At 37.9% G+C, this 18,568-nt stretch overlaps 1 protein-coding gene across 3 annotated transcripts in view; it reads left to right on the top strand.

Moving 5' to 3' along the window:
- ARHGEF6 (Rac/Cdc42 guanine nucleotide exchange factor 6) overlaps nt 1–18,568 on the top strand; it is a 135,566-nt gene that overhangs the window by 106,466 nt on the left and 10,532 nt on the right. For 2 of the 3 annotated variants that reach the window (XM_037821148.1, XM_037821150.1), the window contains 7 exons: nt 6,660–6,798; nt 9,530–9,589; nt 11,798–11,944; nt 14,770–14,856; nt 15,645–15,723; nt 16,757–16,902; nt 17,991–18,128. In XM_037821148.1, the coding sequence (XP_037677076.1) occupies nt 6,660–6,798; nt 9,530–9,589; nt 11,798–11,944; nt 14,770–14,856; nt 15,645–15,723; nt 16,757–16,902; nt 17,991–18,128 (796 nt within the window). The remainder of the gene's footprint in view (nt 1–6,659; nt 6,799–9,529; nt 9,590–11,797; nt 11,945–14,769; nt 14,857–15,644; nt 15,724–16,756; nt 16,903–17,990; nt 18,129–18,568) is intronic. The other variant, XM_037821149.1, reaches the window with a different exon arrangement.

The raw sequence follows: 18,568 nt of genomic DNA, 5'->3' as shown, positions 1-18,568 counted from the left end.
GCTTCGGGATTTGCATATGCGCCTCAAGGCCTGATCTCCGCCCTTCCCCTTTCTGTGTTCACCAGAACTCAAAAAATCCTCTGCTTTTATTTTGGAGTTTTTCGTGTTGTTTTTTTTCTATGCCTGTCTCCTCTCTGCTGGGCTGGCTGCTCTCAGAGTCTCTGGTGTCTGGTCTCAGTCTATCTATGGTTGGAGTTTGAATCAGTAGAATGAGTTTCCGATAAGAGCAGCCACTGCAATTCTCCCTTCTCCTTCCCGGAGCTGACAGCCCCTCCTCCCCCGGGACTGAGCCTGGCAGGGAGGGGCGCGGGTCCCCTGGCCGCAAAAACTTACAGATTTCGCTGATCTCAGCAGTTCCACGTTTTCATGAGTGTTGTATGAAGTATGCCCAAAGACAGATTGCTCTGTGGTGTCCAGTCCATGCAGTTCCTGGCTTTTTACCTACTTTCCTGGAGGAGTAACTAAAACATACAGCTCACCAGTCTGCCATCTTGCCCCGCCTCTCGCCCAGTTTTTGATTGGACTGTTTGTCTTTCTACTGTTGGGTTGTAGGATTTCTTTATACATTCTGGATATTAAACCCTTATGGGATATGTGGTTTCCAAATATTTTCTCCCATTTGGTTGGTTGTCTTTTCACTTTCTTGACAAAGTCCTTTGAATCACAAAAGTTTTCAATTTTAAGAAGGTCCCATTGAACTATTTCTTCTTTCCATTGCTTGTGCTTTTGGTGTAAGTCTAAGTCAAGTATTTTTTCTGATCCATTCTTTTCTCTCCTTTGGGTGCTTCCATTATGCATATATATTTGTGCACTTAAAAATGTCCCATGTTTCTCCACGGCTTTATTAATTTTTTTATTTTTTATCTTTATTTTCCAGATTGCATAATCTCTATCAATCTATCTTCAGGTTCACTGATTGTTTCTTTTGCCTGTTCAAATCTACTGTTGAGTCCCTCTAGTGAATTGAAAAAATGTTTTCTTTATTAGAGAAGTTATGCATTTACATAACAATCATGCATAAAATAAAGGGTTCCTGTATACTAGCCTATTATAACACTAGCCTATTATTAACACCTTGCATTGCTATTATAATACTAGCCTATTATTAACACCTTGCATTGCTGTGGAGCATTTGTTACCATTGATGATAGCACATTTTTATAATTGTCCTCTAGTGAATTTTTAATATCACTTGTTGTAATTTTTAACTCCAGAATTTTTATTTGGTTCTTTTTAATAATTTCTCTCTCTTTATTGATATTCTTTATTTTGTGAAACACTGTCCTCATAATTTCCTTTATTTCTTTAAGCAAGGTTTCCTTTTTTTCTTTGAATATTTTTGTAATGGCTACTTTGAAGTCTTTGTTAAATCTTACATTGTCACTCTCACAGGCAGTTTCTGTTGCTTGCTTTTTTTATACATATAGATCACACATTCTTGTTTCTTTGCAAGTTTAATATTTTTTGCTAAAACTGGTCATTTTAGGTAATATATTGTAACAACTCTGGATATTGATTCTCTTTCCCCTGCTCTGGGGCATTTTTGTTGTTGTTTGCATGTTTATTCAGTGACTTCATTAGACAATTTTAGTGAAGTCTATTTCCATAGCAGTGTGAAGCCTCTGCTGTCACTCCTCAGAGGGCACAGCCTAGATCATGTACACAGTCACCCTGGAATGACAGTGGATTTAGCAAGGCTCTTTTTGACTATTTCTTTCTCTGATCTCTCTGTTAAGCTATCTGCCTCGGTAGGTATCACACTCAGCTTTTAGACTCCACTAATTGCCAGCTGATCACTCTATTATTTTTTACAATTCCCTGGGGCATAAATGGCTCCATCATCTGATCAAATTAAATTCACACTATGGTGGTTTTTGAAAACAGTCTTTGAGGTTTGTTCTGACTCCAGGGGTGTACTTCTTAGCTGTCTCTTTCCCTGATTCTCTCTAACTTGTTCATCTTGTTGCTTTTAAGAGGATCTACCAGTCTCTTATTTGCTTACAACCAAAACCTCCATTGTTTTTGGAAGCACCCTTAGGCTTGAATTTCCTCATTCTCTGTTTCAAATAAAGTCAGTTTCTTTGTGGAGAACTTTGGAGCTCTCTGTTCCTATGGACTGTCTCTCCCCCGGGCAAAATCTTTGCGTACTAATTTGGGCACCAATAAAATGTGACACCCCCCTCATGTTAGCTTATTATTTATATAAGCACAGATTGTTTTCCTTTTGATCTAGGAAGAAAACTCTGAGAATATCAATTCTGGATAAATACCAGAAAGAAATGGTGTACGTAAAATGGCAGATTTTTTGTAGTACTTAGAGGGGTTTCTATTGCAACTCCGTGTGCTTAAATGTTACTGACTGCATTTACTTATGTTAGGAATTTAATTTTATAAGCAAAAGCAGAAATTCTGTAAAAATTATGATATTAAGTTTGTTGCACAGTTAATCTAAAGATCCTCAACATTGTAGAAATTATATCCTGTTTGCTTGATTTTGGTTAATGGAGTTTTGTGAGTTTTATAATAGCCCTTGAAATGATAGAAGACTCATTAGACTGCCTGTAGAATTAAATTTTTACCCCACTGGTTTATTTACACGTGAGTAATGGAAATTAAATTAACATGCTTGGGTTTTTCTCCAAATGTGCTTCTGATATCATCTCAGCTACTTTACATGAATTTTATGATAATTTATGCTGGCATACTGGAAGCAGAGCATAGTTGAATGAAATTAACAGAAAATTAGGATGAAAATCCTGTTTTAGATGAAGATTTCAGCTGACATAAGATCGTTGGTGTGTTTCTGTTCTTTGTCTACTTTGTCTTGGCTGTAGATGATCAGAAGCAGGAAAATCACTCAAAGCCTGAGCAGGCCAGTCAGGTGAAATTCTCCCTTTTGACCTGTAGGTGGCATTATTATATCAGAAATATTTTGTGATAATTGACAGTGAGGAGCAATCCAACTTTAAAATTGTATGATTGTATGGAAGTACCTTGTTAAAAATGCATTACTTTAATTTGGATATATAATAAGCAGACTCCAACCTTGCTGTGTCACTCGCTTTTATATGTTTGATCGGCTACCTTAGCCAAAAATCCATAAGAGCTCTTCTTATCCCCTGGTTGAGATCTTTTGGGATTTCCTGTCTTCTTCTCCCTTTCTCACTTGGTACTGAAGCTCCTGTTTCTTCCTGGGAATAACCTCTCCCTTACAAAAATACCCACTTATCTTCTGTGTAGCATCCATATTTTTCATGAGGGAAAGGAACCCAGTGTTTAAAGAGAGAGCAGGGAAAGGAGAAAGGAGGAGGCACTAAGAAGGATCTGGACCTTCCTTCCTTCTCTTTATTTTTCTTACCGTTATTTTTATTCACTCTCTGTTTACTATTGTTGCCAACAATGAAGACTTTGAGAAACCAGAAAGAGTTGTGTGCTTGCTTTGGAGACAAGGAGCATGGGAAAAATTCTGTGTCTAGGTTCAGTTCTGTTTCTTTGAGGAACCAGGGAAGGGAGCCAGTGAGTCTGGACACGAACCAAAAGAACAGGCAGCCTAATCTTTGAGGAAAGATCAAAGAAAAGGGGGCAATCTGAATCCATCCAACCCAGCTGGAGCTCATCCCTGAGGTTTTTCACTGGTCAGAGTCCCAGGCCTCCTAGATCCTCATGCCTCACCTCCCCTTTCCAGGCCATAATGACTCCCATGAAAGGCTGCGGGATGGAAGGGAAGGATAGGGAGGGAAAATCTCTGATTCCTTTGCTAGGACTGCTCAAGGTCGAGATATGATCATTCAAATTAGGAATCTGCACAAAGTTCCACAGAAACTCTGTTACATGAGATGGCTAAGTTCTGTCGTGTTATTACAATGTACGATAGTACCTGAATCCTATCCACCTTACCTTCTGTGAGATAAATGTATGTTGAGTTTCAAACAACATTCATACATTGAAAACTGTTGCTATTGTATCACGTCACACATACAGAGCATGTTAAGTCTTGAAAAAACAAGTCTTTACCCACCGACATTTCAAATGGGCTGTATAAAATTAAAAACTGCATTTCTAAGACAAAGGTTGTTCTTTGGTATGAAGAAATATGGTTAATTTGTATATTAAATTTATTTGGATAAATTAGATGTGTCTTTTAAGATCTAGTTATCATGATGGGCAGTGGCTTTTTAAGATACTTTTATTCTTTTGTTACTCTAATAAAATTTTTTCTTCCCCCAAACCTTTGTTTATAATCTAAGTTGGTGATCCCTTGTTATAATGAAAAACTTTTAAAAATTATAGTATTTAGTAAGCCTGGAAGTTAGCATACTCCATAGAAAGTAGTAACAAAATACATGTGACCATTTTGCTTCTAATTGCCATAACCCTTGCATCAATAAGAGTAAAATGTTAAGCATGCAGGCAGTCATTTAGTCATGAAAGGAAAATTAAGACTTGTTTACTAAATTGAAAAGAAATTAAGAAAGTGATTTTCTCTAAATTACATTTCTACTCAAATGCACTCTCCAAATCCGAGTTATTTTCCTAATTATATTTTATAGGCAGTGGTGAATTTTTAAACCTCTTTCTGCACTTGATGTTGATATTGTTGGTTGGAAATTAAACATCAATTGAGTTTCCATTAAATTGGAAATCACAGGTACTGGTAATTTTTAAAAATGTGATTTTAGCAATGTATTTGTCTTGGAATAATAATAAAAAAAAGAGCATCTATTGACTACTTTAAAGTTTACAAAATACTTTCCTGTAGAGCAGCAGTGTGTTGTCATGGAACAGACTATGAACCCCAACCTAGACACTTAGTAGCTGTTACTCACCCTTCCTGAGTCTCAGGTTCTTCATCTGTAAAATGGGGCTAACACCTACGTTGAAAGGTTGTTGTGAATATTAAACAAGAATGAACGCATGTAAGGATCTTAGCATGAAACTGTAGCCTTACAAAACTGCATACTTAATCTTTGCAATTTTATTGGGAAGTAGGTTTTTTTCTCTATTTTACAGATGAGTCATTTGAAGCTCAGGTAACTCACCCAGGGTCACCAAATCTGTTTATGACTCCAAGTCCAGGGTGCTTCCCTCCCTTCAGCAGCTTTTGGAGCAAGATTGCAAAAACTGATAAAATGGTCACTACTGATTGTTATATGTGACCACTCAGATGTGATCCAGCTTCTGTTAAGGCAGCGATTCCCAGCCCTTTATTCCTCAACACACATGGGACACTGCAGTGACTCAAAGCTGCTGATGTATTAGCTGAAACTCCATCCCTTTCCCTCTTACTCACAAAAGCCCAAGGGAGGGTAGTGTCTGTTTTTAATAAGGATTACCTATGATATATCCCATTCTCAACCCCCTTTGTACCTTAATTATTACTAACAGTAAGTTTCTTTGAACACACTTCACAACCTATTGCAACATACCACATTTGGGAACCACTGCTTAAGATATGTTCTAGGGAGAATAAGTAGGTCACTTGACAGTACAGGATTCCTGTTGTGGAGTGGTGAGAAAGATTGGTGGAGCTGGTAGGAGTCTAAAAAGTTTAGACTTGATCTTGTAGGCAATCGAAGGTTCTTGAGTAGGAAAACAATTGGGTTAAAGTGGTGGCTGGCAAGATGGTTTGGAGGCAAAAAAAACCTGGAAGCTGGGAAACCAGTTGGACTAATGAAGTGGACCAGATGGGATGAGAGGAAGGCCTGAACTAAGGCAGTGTCAGTGGAAATGCAAAGGAATAGACAGGTACAAAAAGACTTGTGATTGATTGCATATGCCTAGGCAAGCAGGGAGATGAAGGGATCAAGTGATAAAGTAGAAGTTTCAAAATGCACTTTCCTTTAGGCAGTAGATTTCCTTCTCTATTTATATTTTGCTTAAATGTACATTAAAATAATCTTGTGGCCCCAGGGCTCAGCATCCCTGTTGGTGGAAAGGAGATGGTCTAGAAGGGTGCTAAAGGGCAAAGAGAGCACAAACTTAGAATTAGACATTTACAGGACAGAGTTCATAAAATATTAAATGATTTTAACCAAGTTGTTCCCTTATGGAAGTGTTTGGGTGACCTGCTGCACTGGTTTCAGATCCTAGGCTAAGAGATTTTGTGGTTAGTCATACAAGCACACTGATATCTGAATTCAGATTTTGATTCTAGAACATTACAAGTGGGCACTCCAGTGATAGGGAGCACTTGGTGAGTTGCCACCCTTGGCATTTGGCCTGCGAATAATGAGAGTGTTTGAAATGACTAAGAAAATATTTTTTAACCTTATGTTGAGATCGTCTGCTAGACTCTATGCCCCATGGGTGCAGGCTCCTCAAAGACAGGAAATTTTGTTTTTTGTTCAGTGCTGTATCCCCAGCACCTAGAATACAGCCTGGTAGTTAGTAGATGTTCAATAGATAATTGTGGGATGAGTAAATGAGGCCAGGAATCCTGAGTGCCTGACTCACCACTATAGCCCCAGTGCTGGGCACAATGCTGGTTGCATAGGAGGAGCTGAATAAAGGCTTATTGAATTTAGTTGAAATGAATTGCACAGCATTTGGACTAGTGAAACGAATTTTTATTGCATGAAATACGGTAAAATAATATTAGGTTAATAATTCTTTATATGGAAAACCCAGAAATAACAAAACTATATTTATTCTTTTCCTAGTGATGATCTGGAACAATTTATGCAAAATCAAGGTGCATCCAGCCCAGGTATCCTCATTTTAACCACAAGCCTCAGCAAACCATTCATGCGACTAGAAAAGTATGCTACTCTCTTGCAAGAGCTGGAACGGCATATGGAGGTAAGGGGAGGTCAGTCTTTTAAGCACATGTACAACATGTGGCCCATTGCTCTGGAGGAAGCAGCCAATCTGCCTCCAAACTAGCCTTGCTCAGGAATTCGGAATATGTCTTGGTCTCAAAATTTGCTTTACCCAATCATCCCTCTTTCCAGGCTTCTTGTCCTCCTCTTTATGCAGCAAAATGAGACCCCCATTCTTTACTACTAAGTATTCATGGTCATTCTCCCTCACCCCTCTTCTCCTCCCAGCCATAGTCCTGCTGCTTCCCTGGAGTCTGTTCTGACTTGCTGACTTAGGTTTTCTTCTGCCCTCTCAGCTATGGAAGATGGTTTGATCAAAATCAGGCCAAGAAATCATCTATTGTTCTGGTATTCCGTTAACTAATTTTATTGTGGGAGATAAAGGAAAATAACATCAGAAAATACAAAGAACATTTGTATTTTTACTTTAGAGCACTGCAATCCTTTAGCTTTCTGACTCTGGATTACAATGGAAGATTCTGGCATCTCTTAAAGATTAATAAATGAATTCAAGATTCATTTCTCTCTCTCTGCATCAGTACATCTATATCAAAATTCCCTCACATTTTTTGTTTATAACCTTACAAGTTTACTTGAAGCAGTTGTCGCATAGCTATAACCTTTTGAAGATATTAACATTTTCAGTGAGGCCTGGTAATTGAATATCTTTCAGCAAGAACCAGAATTCTCTAGTTATTAAAAACCAAGCAGCAGGGCTAGCTCCTTCAGCCTTCCTTGCGCGATCATGCATGGAGGATTGAGGTGTGGGTGGGAGAGGAGGGTCCACTGGGTGAGGCTACATTTACCCTAGTTGCTCTTCCTGTGTCTGGGGAAAGGTTTTGAGGTTTTAAAAGGTTTGATTATCTTTAAAAAAAAATTGCACACTGCTGGGCTTGTCAGCGTTGGTAAGGATTGAAAGCATGTACTCTGAGCAAAACCACATTCTCAGGGTTTTTTGACCTGCCTGAAAGCTGGAGGCAGTGAGGAGCTGGTGAGTAAAGCCTGCCGGAATGAGTCTTCAGTTAGGGCTCGGGAAGGTGCTGACCTCTGGATGCCTTTCCAAAAGCTAAACCAGTTCACTGAACCGTTTGAGGTCGGCCCCTCCTCACTTATCACAAAAATCCAGAAACTGCTGGTCTCAGTTTCTGTTACTGCTCAGTGCCGAAGAACAAACAAGACACTTCATTTCAAGGGTGGGGGCCCAGATATTCCTATTGCCTGGATTCTCTAACTTGGTGTTCCTTGTATTGGAGCCTGTTTGTGACCCCCATACCCCTGCCTCCATTTGCTGTTGGTCACATGTCTTTGGCTGCTTTCCATTTCCCACCATCAGATAATGCACACCCTTAGCACTAGTTCTCCACTGGGTGAAATACTTTCCCAGCTTTCCAATCATTTAGCATGGCTCCTGGCTAAGGGTAGAGTAGAAACTGAAATTCTCAGTTATCAGCTGCTTTTGATAAAGAGTAGTTTGAATATAAAGGAACACAACCTTACTTTTCATAAACCATACTATTCTGGGCTTGGGTCTGACCCCTAGTCTGTTCAGCTCTGTATTTTATCAGCCAAGGCTGGTTGAGCAGTGGATTTTGTCTTTCCATTCTACTAGCTTAGTTCCAAAGGTTAAAGATACATATACTTCCAAGAATCTCTGTCTTTTCCTTCATAAATAGCTATGGAGACGTGAATTCCTCAAAACCATTTTTGAACCTGTCCACTTTTGGGAGTGGTAAATACCATGGACATGTGGACCATATGTAACAGTCTTGCTTTAGAAGGCACTCGTGGCACGAAACTTGGAATATTATTCCCCTAACCTGTTGAGTCTGCTGAAAGAAAATGGAAGCCTTTTAGGAAATGAGGTTGGATTGATTTTGCTGTAACCATCACTCTGCTCCCACAATTCCCTACCTCATATTAGCTATTAACAACGTGATTTAATGATGCCCCACCAAAAAAATTATTGTTTATTACCTAAAGTGTAACAGCAAAAAGGGAAATGGGAACTCTTGCCTCAATAGCTACACTTAGCCATTTGCTACCAAATACCAACTGTCTTAATTTCTTAATCACCTAATAAAGGGAGTGCTGTGATTCTAAACGCAGTTTTATTGTTTTCATTTTAAAACCATCATACAATGATAATGGATAATGGTGATGATAGCACAATACTGTGAATGTAATTAACAGTACTGAATCCTATATTTCAATGCAGTTAAAAGGGGAAATAATAGGTTGCATACATTGTACTGGAATAAAAACTTAAAAATATGCATGTAACTGCACTACACAGTGAACTCTAAATTAAACCTTGGACTATAGTTAACAGTGCAATTATAAAAATGTACTTTCATCAATTGTAACAAATGTACCACACCAATGCAAGGTGTTAATAATAGGGTGGCATATGAGAATCTTGTATTTTATGCATGATTATTCTGTAAACCCACAACTTCCCTAACGAAAAATATAGCAAAAAAATTAGCATACAGTAGAATTGGCCTTTCTTTCCATGTACAGTTCTATGAATTTTAACACACACATAGATTCATGTTACCACCATCATGGTACAGAATATACAGAACAATCCTATCACCCTGTGAAACTCTCCCTTGCCATCCCTTTGTAGTCACATTCTCCTCCCAAGCCTAGCCCCTGGTAACCACTGATGTGTTCTCCTCTAATACTGTTTTAAAATGTTATTTTAATAGGATACTCATCCAGATCATCAGGATATTCTGAAAGCAATCATAGCATTCAAAAGTCTCATGGTAGGTGATGCTCTAAAATTAGAAATCTCCATTTTGTATGTCTTGTTCCTAAAAGAGTGATTTGTGTCTAACCTTTCTTTCCTTGAGCAAAGGTCTTTAGAATGGAAACACAAAGCTTTAGTGACAGTATCGTGGCAATTGCTTCACTTAATTTTGCCTTCCAAAAATCATGCTTACCTATGAAAGGTTGCCGGGCTGAGGGGATAAAGCAATCATATTTGAAGTCTCTGCCACATTAAGCACTGCTGTGTAGGTGGGGGGTTTCCTTTTATCTTTGTCTTTACCCCCATGTTGCTCACCTCATGTCTGTGCAACTCATAGTTCATCTGATTGACATCAATACTGCATTCAACTACTTATGCCACAAAGTGTGAATTTGTTCTGTGCCTACAACAAAGAAGTCCTTCAAATCTAAAAGGAAAAAAAAATTACTAAAATACAATTGCTTGCTCTTTTTCACTTTAATTATTATTCTTGTTATTTTTGTGTGTGTGCTAATGAAGGTGTCAGGGATTGATTTAGGTGATGAATGTACAACTATGTAATGGTACTGTGAACAATCGAATGTACGATTTGTTTTGTATGACTGCATGGTATATGAATATATCTCAATAAAATGAAGATAAAAAAATACAATTGCTTTACATAGATTGCTATTCAAAGATAACTGTGATCTTGTATTTGAAGCATGATGGTTAATGTGTCGTCTTGAACCCATTGATGTAAAACAACTTTGTTCCATTTTACAAGGAAAGAAGACTATCTTGGGTGTTTGATTAAGTTTAGTTCCATTTTAGACATTTCTGTAACATTCTAAGTGATTTGGAGCCATGCTTAGCTATTGATCCTTGAAGTAAAGTTGTGATGCAACATTCATCATCACCTCGTTTTTACTGCTTTAGAAAAGATCAATAACTGACATGCCCATGGTTAAACGGCAAGTTGAAAACCAGAATAATGTATTAGGTTAAAATTGCTGTTGTCATAGATCAAAAATGGTTGAATACTGGCAGTTTTATATAGTTCAATCAAATAGAACAGCCCTCTGAAACCCATGGCATTTATTATAAACTGCATCCTACTTTTTTTTCCTATGTAAATTGAATGTAAAATTTTAAAATCAAATTTCTTGCTGATCACTTTCCACATGGTAAAATTTGCTTTGACAGTTGTAGCATATTTAATCTCACTGTAGGTGGTTTCATAAATATGTATACAGTGAATTTCTTTCTTGAAGTCTCCATTTAGCTGAAAGCAACAGAAGAAATTTGATTAAAAAAAAAACAAATCCCTACAAACTATTACATTCATTTGGAAATACAGTAACAAACTAACCATATGCTCATGTTCATATTCAGTTTTGAAAGAATGCTGTTAAATTACTTTAAAATACCTCACATTTTCTGAAGTAGTGATTTAAAAAATATATACACCCACCCACATGCCCAAATTGTATTCATATCTCACATAGTGTTGGCAAATTGTAAATTGATGACTTCTTGGTTTGTATTTTCAGTTTGTCATCATGAAATTTTATTCCTTTTAGGAATAAAGATTAAATTAGTGTATTTTTTAGAGCATTCTACTACTAGCCCATAAACAAGGTACAGAACAGTACATATTTTTCATTAAAAGATTGATTTTATTTGCTGTTTGCTATAATATGAAGAATTTAATTTTCTCTTTTTCTATAACTCCTAGAGTTCTTTTTCTTGGATTTTATCATTATCAAGAGGTTACTTGGTTGGTGACTGGGCATACTTTAGAAAAATAAATCGCTTTTTAAGCTAAAGCACTGTGCAGTCAAAGATGAACAAGTTGGAGAGGAGGTGGAGTAGGGATGCTGACCAGCAAATCTGAATCTATTACTTGTTCTCCTAGCTCTGATTGATGTGATTCTGCTACATGTCTTCCCATACCCCCTGCAGGGAGGAAGCAACAAGTCCCACCTACCATTTTATCTTGATGTTTTGACAAAATGAAATGTAGCTCTTCCTCACAAAACTTTAGGGGCTCTAGGCTAGAGATTTAGGGTAGTGGATCGTTATCTTTCTGGGTATCAGAAACATGTCTGGTCATGGGACTCATGGTGAGGAATAGGGGACTCAGTGGGAATCTGAAAGTCAAAAGCCACATCTTAGTTTCATCTTGTTTTAGGTCTGTTTCATATGAATTCCCATTCCATTATGTTCTGCTTTGGTTCTGCAGGGGCAGTGCCAAGATCTGCGAAAGAGAAAACAGCTGGAGTTACAGATACTTTCTGAACCTATTCAGGCATGGGAAGGGGAGGACATTAAGACCTTGGGAAATGTGCTTTTTATGTCACAAGTAATGGTGCAGTATGGAACATGTGAGGTAAGGTGTTTCAAATCTCAAAACCATCTCCTCCATCTTTCATATTTTTCTTCCTTTATTTATTCTTCCATCAAAGTCAAATGCTAGAACATTTAGATGAGAAACTGAGCACCTGCTCTTTGTCCAACACTCTGCTAGGTGATGTGGGAGATAGGAGGAAAGAATAAGTAATGGCCCTTGTCTTTAAAGCATTCATTAAAAACAAATTAAAATGCAAGCTGCGACTAGAAAACAAACCAAAATAGTCAGTGCCAGATTGTGCAATCTCAACAATAGATTCCATCGGAGCTTGAAGAAGGTCATGATCAAGACGAAGACTTTATGGAAATAGGACTTGAGGAGGTTCGTGAAGAGAAAAGGGGAGGAATTTGGACAGTAGAGGTCATTCTTGCCTCAGGAGAGAACAGGAAAGTGACTTTTCTGCAGGACAGTGAGGAAAGTGGCCAGTCAGGAGCAGAGGAAGCATGTTGGGCATAGTGAAAGAAAAGATTGATTGAGTCATATGGAGCCAGGTTATGGAGAACCTTGGATGTCAGGGAAGAGTAGTTCAGATTGATGCATCAGGCAATAGTGAACTATTAAAGATTCCTGAGTAGTAGCAAAGCTTGATAGAAGAGGTGTCTATGATACCTAAACTGACAACCATATATGTCAGGAAGTCTGGAGGGGATAGGACGAGAAACTGAAAGACTAGTTGGGATGGAAAGTGATAAGTACTCCCGACTAGGACAGGGGCAAAGGGAATGGAGTGTAGGGGGCAAATCGGAGACACATTCAGAAAGGAGGGTCAGGAGGAAGTGGTGAACCATGGGCTAAAAGAGACTATGAATGTAATTTTAGACCCATTAACTTTCAAGTGACTATAGATATCCAAGTAGAGATGTCCTCTAGGCAGCTGTTAAAATAGTATGGAAATGTGGGTGAGAGGTCAGAGTTTGAGTCAAAGATTTGGATGTCACTAACAGAAGTGCCATCTTAGGGATTAGATATCTCCAGAGAGAAACACAGAGGGATCAAGATGGATTATTTCTTTTAAGAAGGGGACATGGTAGAGGAGGAAGGTTAATTATGCCCCTGGTATGGTTTATCGGGTGTTAAAATTGTCTTCCCTCTTCCAAAATATATTCCTTCCTATATTCCTTGACGTCTTTCTGTCAGAGATTCATTACTTTGGTTTAATGAACAATCTCACTGAAAATGCAGATACCCTTGGGGAAGTTATTCCAGTGAGTCTAACTATTAGTCATTAATACCTTTAGGATAAACCTCTGAGGTGAAGAGAGGAAGGAATCAGAGCCAGAAAAAAAGAGGAGGTGCAGAGAAGAACCAGGGTAGTGTGGTGTCATGGAAATTCAGGGAGAAGCAGTTAAAGTAGTCAGTGAGCTGAGTGCAGCAGAAAGTTCGGAGGTTAAGAAGTACGAGAACCATTGGAATAGCTAGAAGTAAATACCTGAAACTACCAAACTCCAACCCAGCAGTCTGGACTCCTGAAGACAATTATATAATAATGTAGATTACAAGGGGTGACAGTGTGATTGTGAAGACCTTGTGGATCACACCCCCTTTATCTAGTGTATGGATGAGTGGAGGAATGGGGATAAAAACTAAAGGACAAATGGGGTGGGATGGGGGGATGATTTGGGTGTTTTGTTTTCACTTTTATTTTTTATTCTTGTTCTGGTTCTTTCTGATGTAAGGAAAATGTTCAGAGATAGATTGTGGTGACGAATGCATAACTATGTTATCATACTGTGGACAGTGGATTGTATATCATGGATGATTGTATGGTGTGTGAATGTATTTCAATAAAACTGAATTTAATAAAAAAAAAAAAAAAAAAGAAGTACGAGAACCAAGAAGAAGCCATTGGATTTTTGCTAGAAGGCAATTATTGATGCCTTTGAGAGCAGTGGCGGGGGGGGGGGGGGTTATGGAGAGAATCAATGGGGAGAAAATGAAGGCAGCAAGTAATTTGGCAGTAAAATGTCAAGAAATAGGGTAATATGTGTAAGGATCTACAGGGTCAAGCAAAGGCTTATTAAATGTGCTTATGTTGAAGGCAAAAGAGGAAAAGCTAGTGAAGCAGGGAGGCTGCTGGAAGAGCAAACTAAGCAAGGGAAAGAGATGTGACAGAATGTAAAAACCTTTTTGGAAAAGTTTGCCTTGAAGGGTTGCTCTTTTCAAATGGGAGGAAGGAGATGGATATAGATCATTTTTGCATCTACTAATTGCATAGCTGTTTAAGGGGTGCAGAAAAGCTCTCATTTTTAAGCTTTCTTTTGGTGCCATTAAGAAGAAAAGTATTTACCTCTTTGTTTTACGTGGGTACAATAATTATCCTGTTCTTAGTGATTAAAAATGATTTTATGAATAAGAATTTAGTGTACATACTAGAGTTTAATAAATTTCCTATCATCTGAAAACTCCTTCATTTTGCTACTTTTCAAATTAAAATCCTCCTATTGTTTTGTAACCCTGGAGGCTTATTTTGTGCTCAGGACTAGCACATCTCACTGGTTGCAGCTTGAGCAAGAAGCATTAACTGTGTGACGTTATCTGGCTTACATATTTGTGAAACAAGCATGGCTATTTGTATTCAACTGTTATGTATAGGAAGGGCAGAGAGAAACTGGATTTAGGTCCACTGCAAAGTAAAATTAAACTAGTTTTGGGTTTTTGTGTTTTTAAGTAGAACAGCTTTTTAAAAAATCACTTTTCATACTTCAGTTGATAATATATGATCTATGTTACTCAACAGTGATTCCAGAAATTCTTAACAATGTCCAATTTCTCTTCTCCATTTAATGTTTTTCATTTCATTTTAGGAAAAAGAGGAGCGGTACCTTATGTTATTTTCGAATGTTTTGATAATGTTATCTGCAAGTCCTCGGATGAGTGGCTTCATCTACCAGGTTAGTAGATTTCATACAAAACAAATAACAGGACCCAGAATGGAAACAGGTTTCCATCCAGATGCAGTGTCTCCACTGCAGTATTAAAAGCTCCAGCCAGAAGAGGCAGAATGTTCTGACCCTTCGTTGTAATTAAACAGCTTTAAGAGCAGATGTTCCTTAGATGAAAGACCTTTATATAGCTGTAATGAGTTTATCCTGATTGTCCCTGCTCTGGTGATGAGTTAGATTATGAATGTGGAAATAGGAATCTAAGTTTGCAACTAGATAAATTTGCAGCAGCATTTTCCAGGCTTATATAACTATCACTGAGAAAATATAAAGCTGAGACCTGTTGCTATGGTTATCATTACAATCCCATCACGGGATTAGGTCTTCTAAGAGGCAGGTCATTCAAATCCTTAAGAAATTCAGTTTTGGCTCTCCAAATATTGAGTATCATAAGTTATCGTTCCCTATTATAACTTGGCCTTGCAATTACAAATTTTCATAAAACTAGCGTCTTTATTTTGTTTACCATTCTCGTGAAAATGTGTTAGAAAAATAAACTGATTGTAAATCCTGGTCTTATGGTTTAGAGTGCGTTAGCAAAACACAACCAATGTTTTTCCCTTTGCTTTCTTGTCTGATTAAAATTTAGAACAGGGAAACATATTATCTATCGACATACCAAAGAAATATGTTTTGCCATAATTCAGCAGTGATTCCTGAGAGGTCAGAAAATCCAACAGAAATAAGCAGAGACACGTATAACCACAGAATTGATGTTCACATTCTTTTTCTGGTAGGGAAAAATACCAGTAGCAGGAATGGTGATGACTAGATTAGATGAAATTGAAGGGAATGACTACACATTTGAAATCACAGGTAAGTAATTTTCTCTTTTTCATGTAGTTACTTCAAATCCTTTTTGGAATGAAGTGGGATTTAAATAAATAAGTGCCATTTTTTCTTACAGTCCAGGGGCACATTTTACAGGGGCATGGTAAAGGATATTCCATTTGCTTGGGATAATTAGGGCACAGTGTTAGAACAGAGATGACTTCCGGTCACTCAAAAGCCTCAGCTTTGCCATTAGTTTCAATCTTCTCTTGCATGAGAGCTACTTATTCAAGCTAAGAAATAACAAAATGGACTGATGTAAATGTAATTTTCTCTCCCTTTGGTTCTCTGTTCCCTGGTGGTAGAGGAGCCAAAGATGAGGACTTTTATCAGCAATTTTATCATCAGCCTAGGAATTAGCAAGATTTGGTTGTGTTTCTAAAGAGTGCTGAAAAGCCATGAAACTTTCTTCACAAATTGAGTAAAATGCCGGGCAGTGATAGTGCTCCCTGACATTTTGGCATATTATCCCTGTTGCCAGGCCTGGGTGATTTACATGTAATGGCTGCACTATTTGCACAGATGTGGCCAAATGGCTGAGACTGGAATAATGACCCAAGACCTTACCCTCTTCTCTCCCAACAGGGGAGCCTAAGATTCAGTGTTTGCCCATTGTTCATGACCAGCCTTAGTTTGACCTCGTTCCGACTTTGATATTGGGGGACCCAGTGTAATATTCTCATTTTAGACTATGAACTAGGTGAACCATGTACCTAGAGGACATACTTACATTTTTGGATTGTGACTTTGTTTATTGTGGAATTTTATATTACTTCTAAAATTCTGTAAGCAGTGGCAATCAAGGACAATTTTATAAAGCAAATGTGAATATTTCTTAACTTTACTATCACAGCTTATCTGTTCCTGATGTATAAGTTTAAGTAGGGTTATCCTATAGATGTGGAAACTCCTAAAAATAGACACCCAAGTCCTATTTGCCTGAAGTAAGTTTATCAACAAGGCAAGCTCAAGGTTCTCCCTGCTTTTGTTTTCAAATGCTCATAATCGGGTGACACAGGTAACATAGTGGAGAGAATTGTGGTCCATTGTAACAACAACCAGGACTTCCAGGAATGGTTGGAGCATCTGTACAGGCTGATCAGAGGACCTCCCTCTTGTAGCTCGTTATCTAAAACATCATCATCATCATGTAGTGCTCATTCTGTAAGTAGTCCATTTGTTCTATCTAGGGATTGTTGAGTCTTCTGTCCAAATTCTGCCTGCTAAAGTCTTACCAGAAGCAGTGAGCATGTCTTTAGTCTTTGGGAGTCTAGATTTAGACTACCCATTTTTTTTTTTTTTTTTTGCAGTACAGTTAAACCTCACCAATTCAGATTTCTTGGGTCGTAAAGGCCCATAAAATCAGTAAAAAGTTTTACTTAGAGGTATGTAGTTTTGTTTGACAGTATTAACTTACTCCAACTAACTGCTAATATAGTGTTTCTAACCAGAAGTCCTGCTAAGATGCTTTCATGAGTAAACAAGACTTAATTAGCAACCATTATTCTCATAATAACGTCATATTAATGTGCTAAATCTAAACAGTTTACCATCATAAATGGCTCCATTTAATCTCATTTATACTATCACATTTATTCAGTAGTACTCTTCAAAGGTAAACATTTATCACTGCCAACTTCTGAGTTATCCCAAATTTAGACTTCATGGAATCTGAATCGATGGGATTTTATTGTACTTGATGAGTGAGATGAAAGATATGCAGTGTTATCTGTTAACACTCAGAACCTGTGATGCCAAAATTCCAGTTCTGAGTACCATATGTTGTGGTGGAAAGAACATGGGCTTTGGCATCAGACCAGCATTCAAATCTTGTCTTTTCCAATTACTAGTTAGGTGCTTCACTTTGCTGAATCCAGGTCTAAGGATGCTCTGATGAAATAAACTATTTTAGCACTGGCGTACCAAACACATAATTAAATTCATTAAATGTTAACTGTTACTCAACTTTCCTCCCTTACAGAGGAAAAAAGAATCTGACTTTAATGACATTCCAAGACAGAGAGAGAGAGGCCAGGATCATAGGATGTTGAGTTAATTTTGTGCTGTTCCTTAGAGACTCCTTAATCTATGACTGAAAGTATCAGTTCTCAAACTGGAGACTTTTGTTTTCCTATCTTTCCCTTTCTATGGCTGGTTTTGCTGATTGTGTTAGATCCAATGAAGCTATTGTTATTCTCTTGCTCTGTGGCACAAGGTTGTTTTCAGGTGGCAGATTGCCAACATCTCATCAGACATTTTCCCAGTCTTTTAGCTCTACTGGACAGCCCCGAGGACCCTTGGAGCCTCCTCAAATTATAAAACCGTGGAGTTTAAGTTGTCTACGACCTGCACCTCCACTTAGACCATCAGCAGCACTAGGTTATAAAGAGGTAATTTTGCTATATATGGTATAAAATACTTCTGACAAGCTAATTTTGTAGCTTATTACAAATAGTTCTGTGGGAATGTTCTGGAATTTATGACAGATGCTACATGTCAGTCAGTCTTTAGTTGTTAGTCTCATTGATTTTGTTTTCTTAATTTTCCATTTCCCCCATTGTCCATCTACAAATATTTATTGAACATCCACAGGGTTTATGTGCACTGCCTGAGTTTCCTTCATTTCCTCCTGAAGTGCCTCTTGGTTTACCTTTATAACAATTAGGATAATTCTATAAATTAATAACAGTGTACACACATCTCAAACAAGTGCCTACATTGTTAGAGTTGACTTTCCAACCAAGCAGAGCAAATTCTGCATTTTGGATCCTTTTGATCTGTTCAGCTAAATCAGTAAAGTGTTAGGGGACCAAGCTGTGACTCTGAACTA

This window comes from Choloepus didactylus, chromosome X (genome assembly GCF_015220235.1).
Source record: "Choloepus didactylus isolate mChoDid1 chromosome X, mChoDid1.pri, whole genome shotgun sequence".
NCBI classification, from domain to species: Eukaryota; Metazoa; Chordata; class Mammalia; order Pilosa; family Megalonychidae; genus Choloepus; species Choloepus didactylus.
Note: the sequence above shows the minus strand (reverse complement) of the source record. Positions and strands in the feature narration are given on the sequence as shown.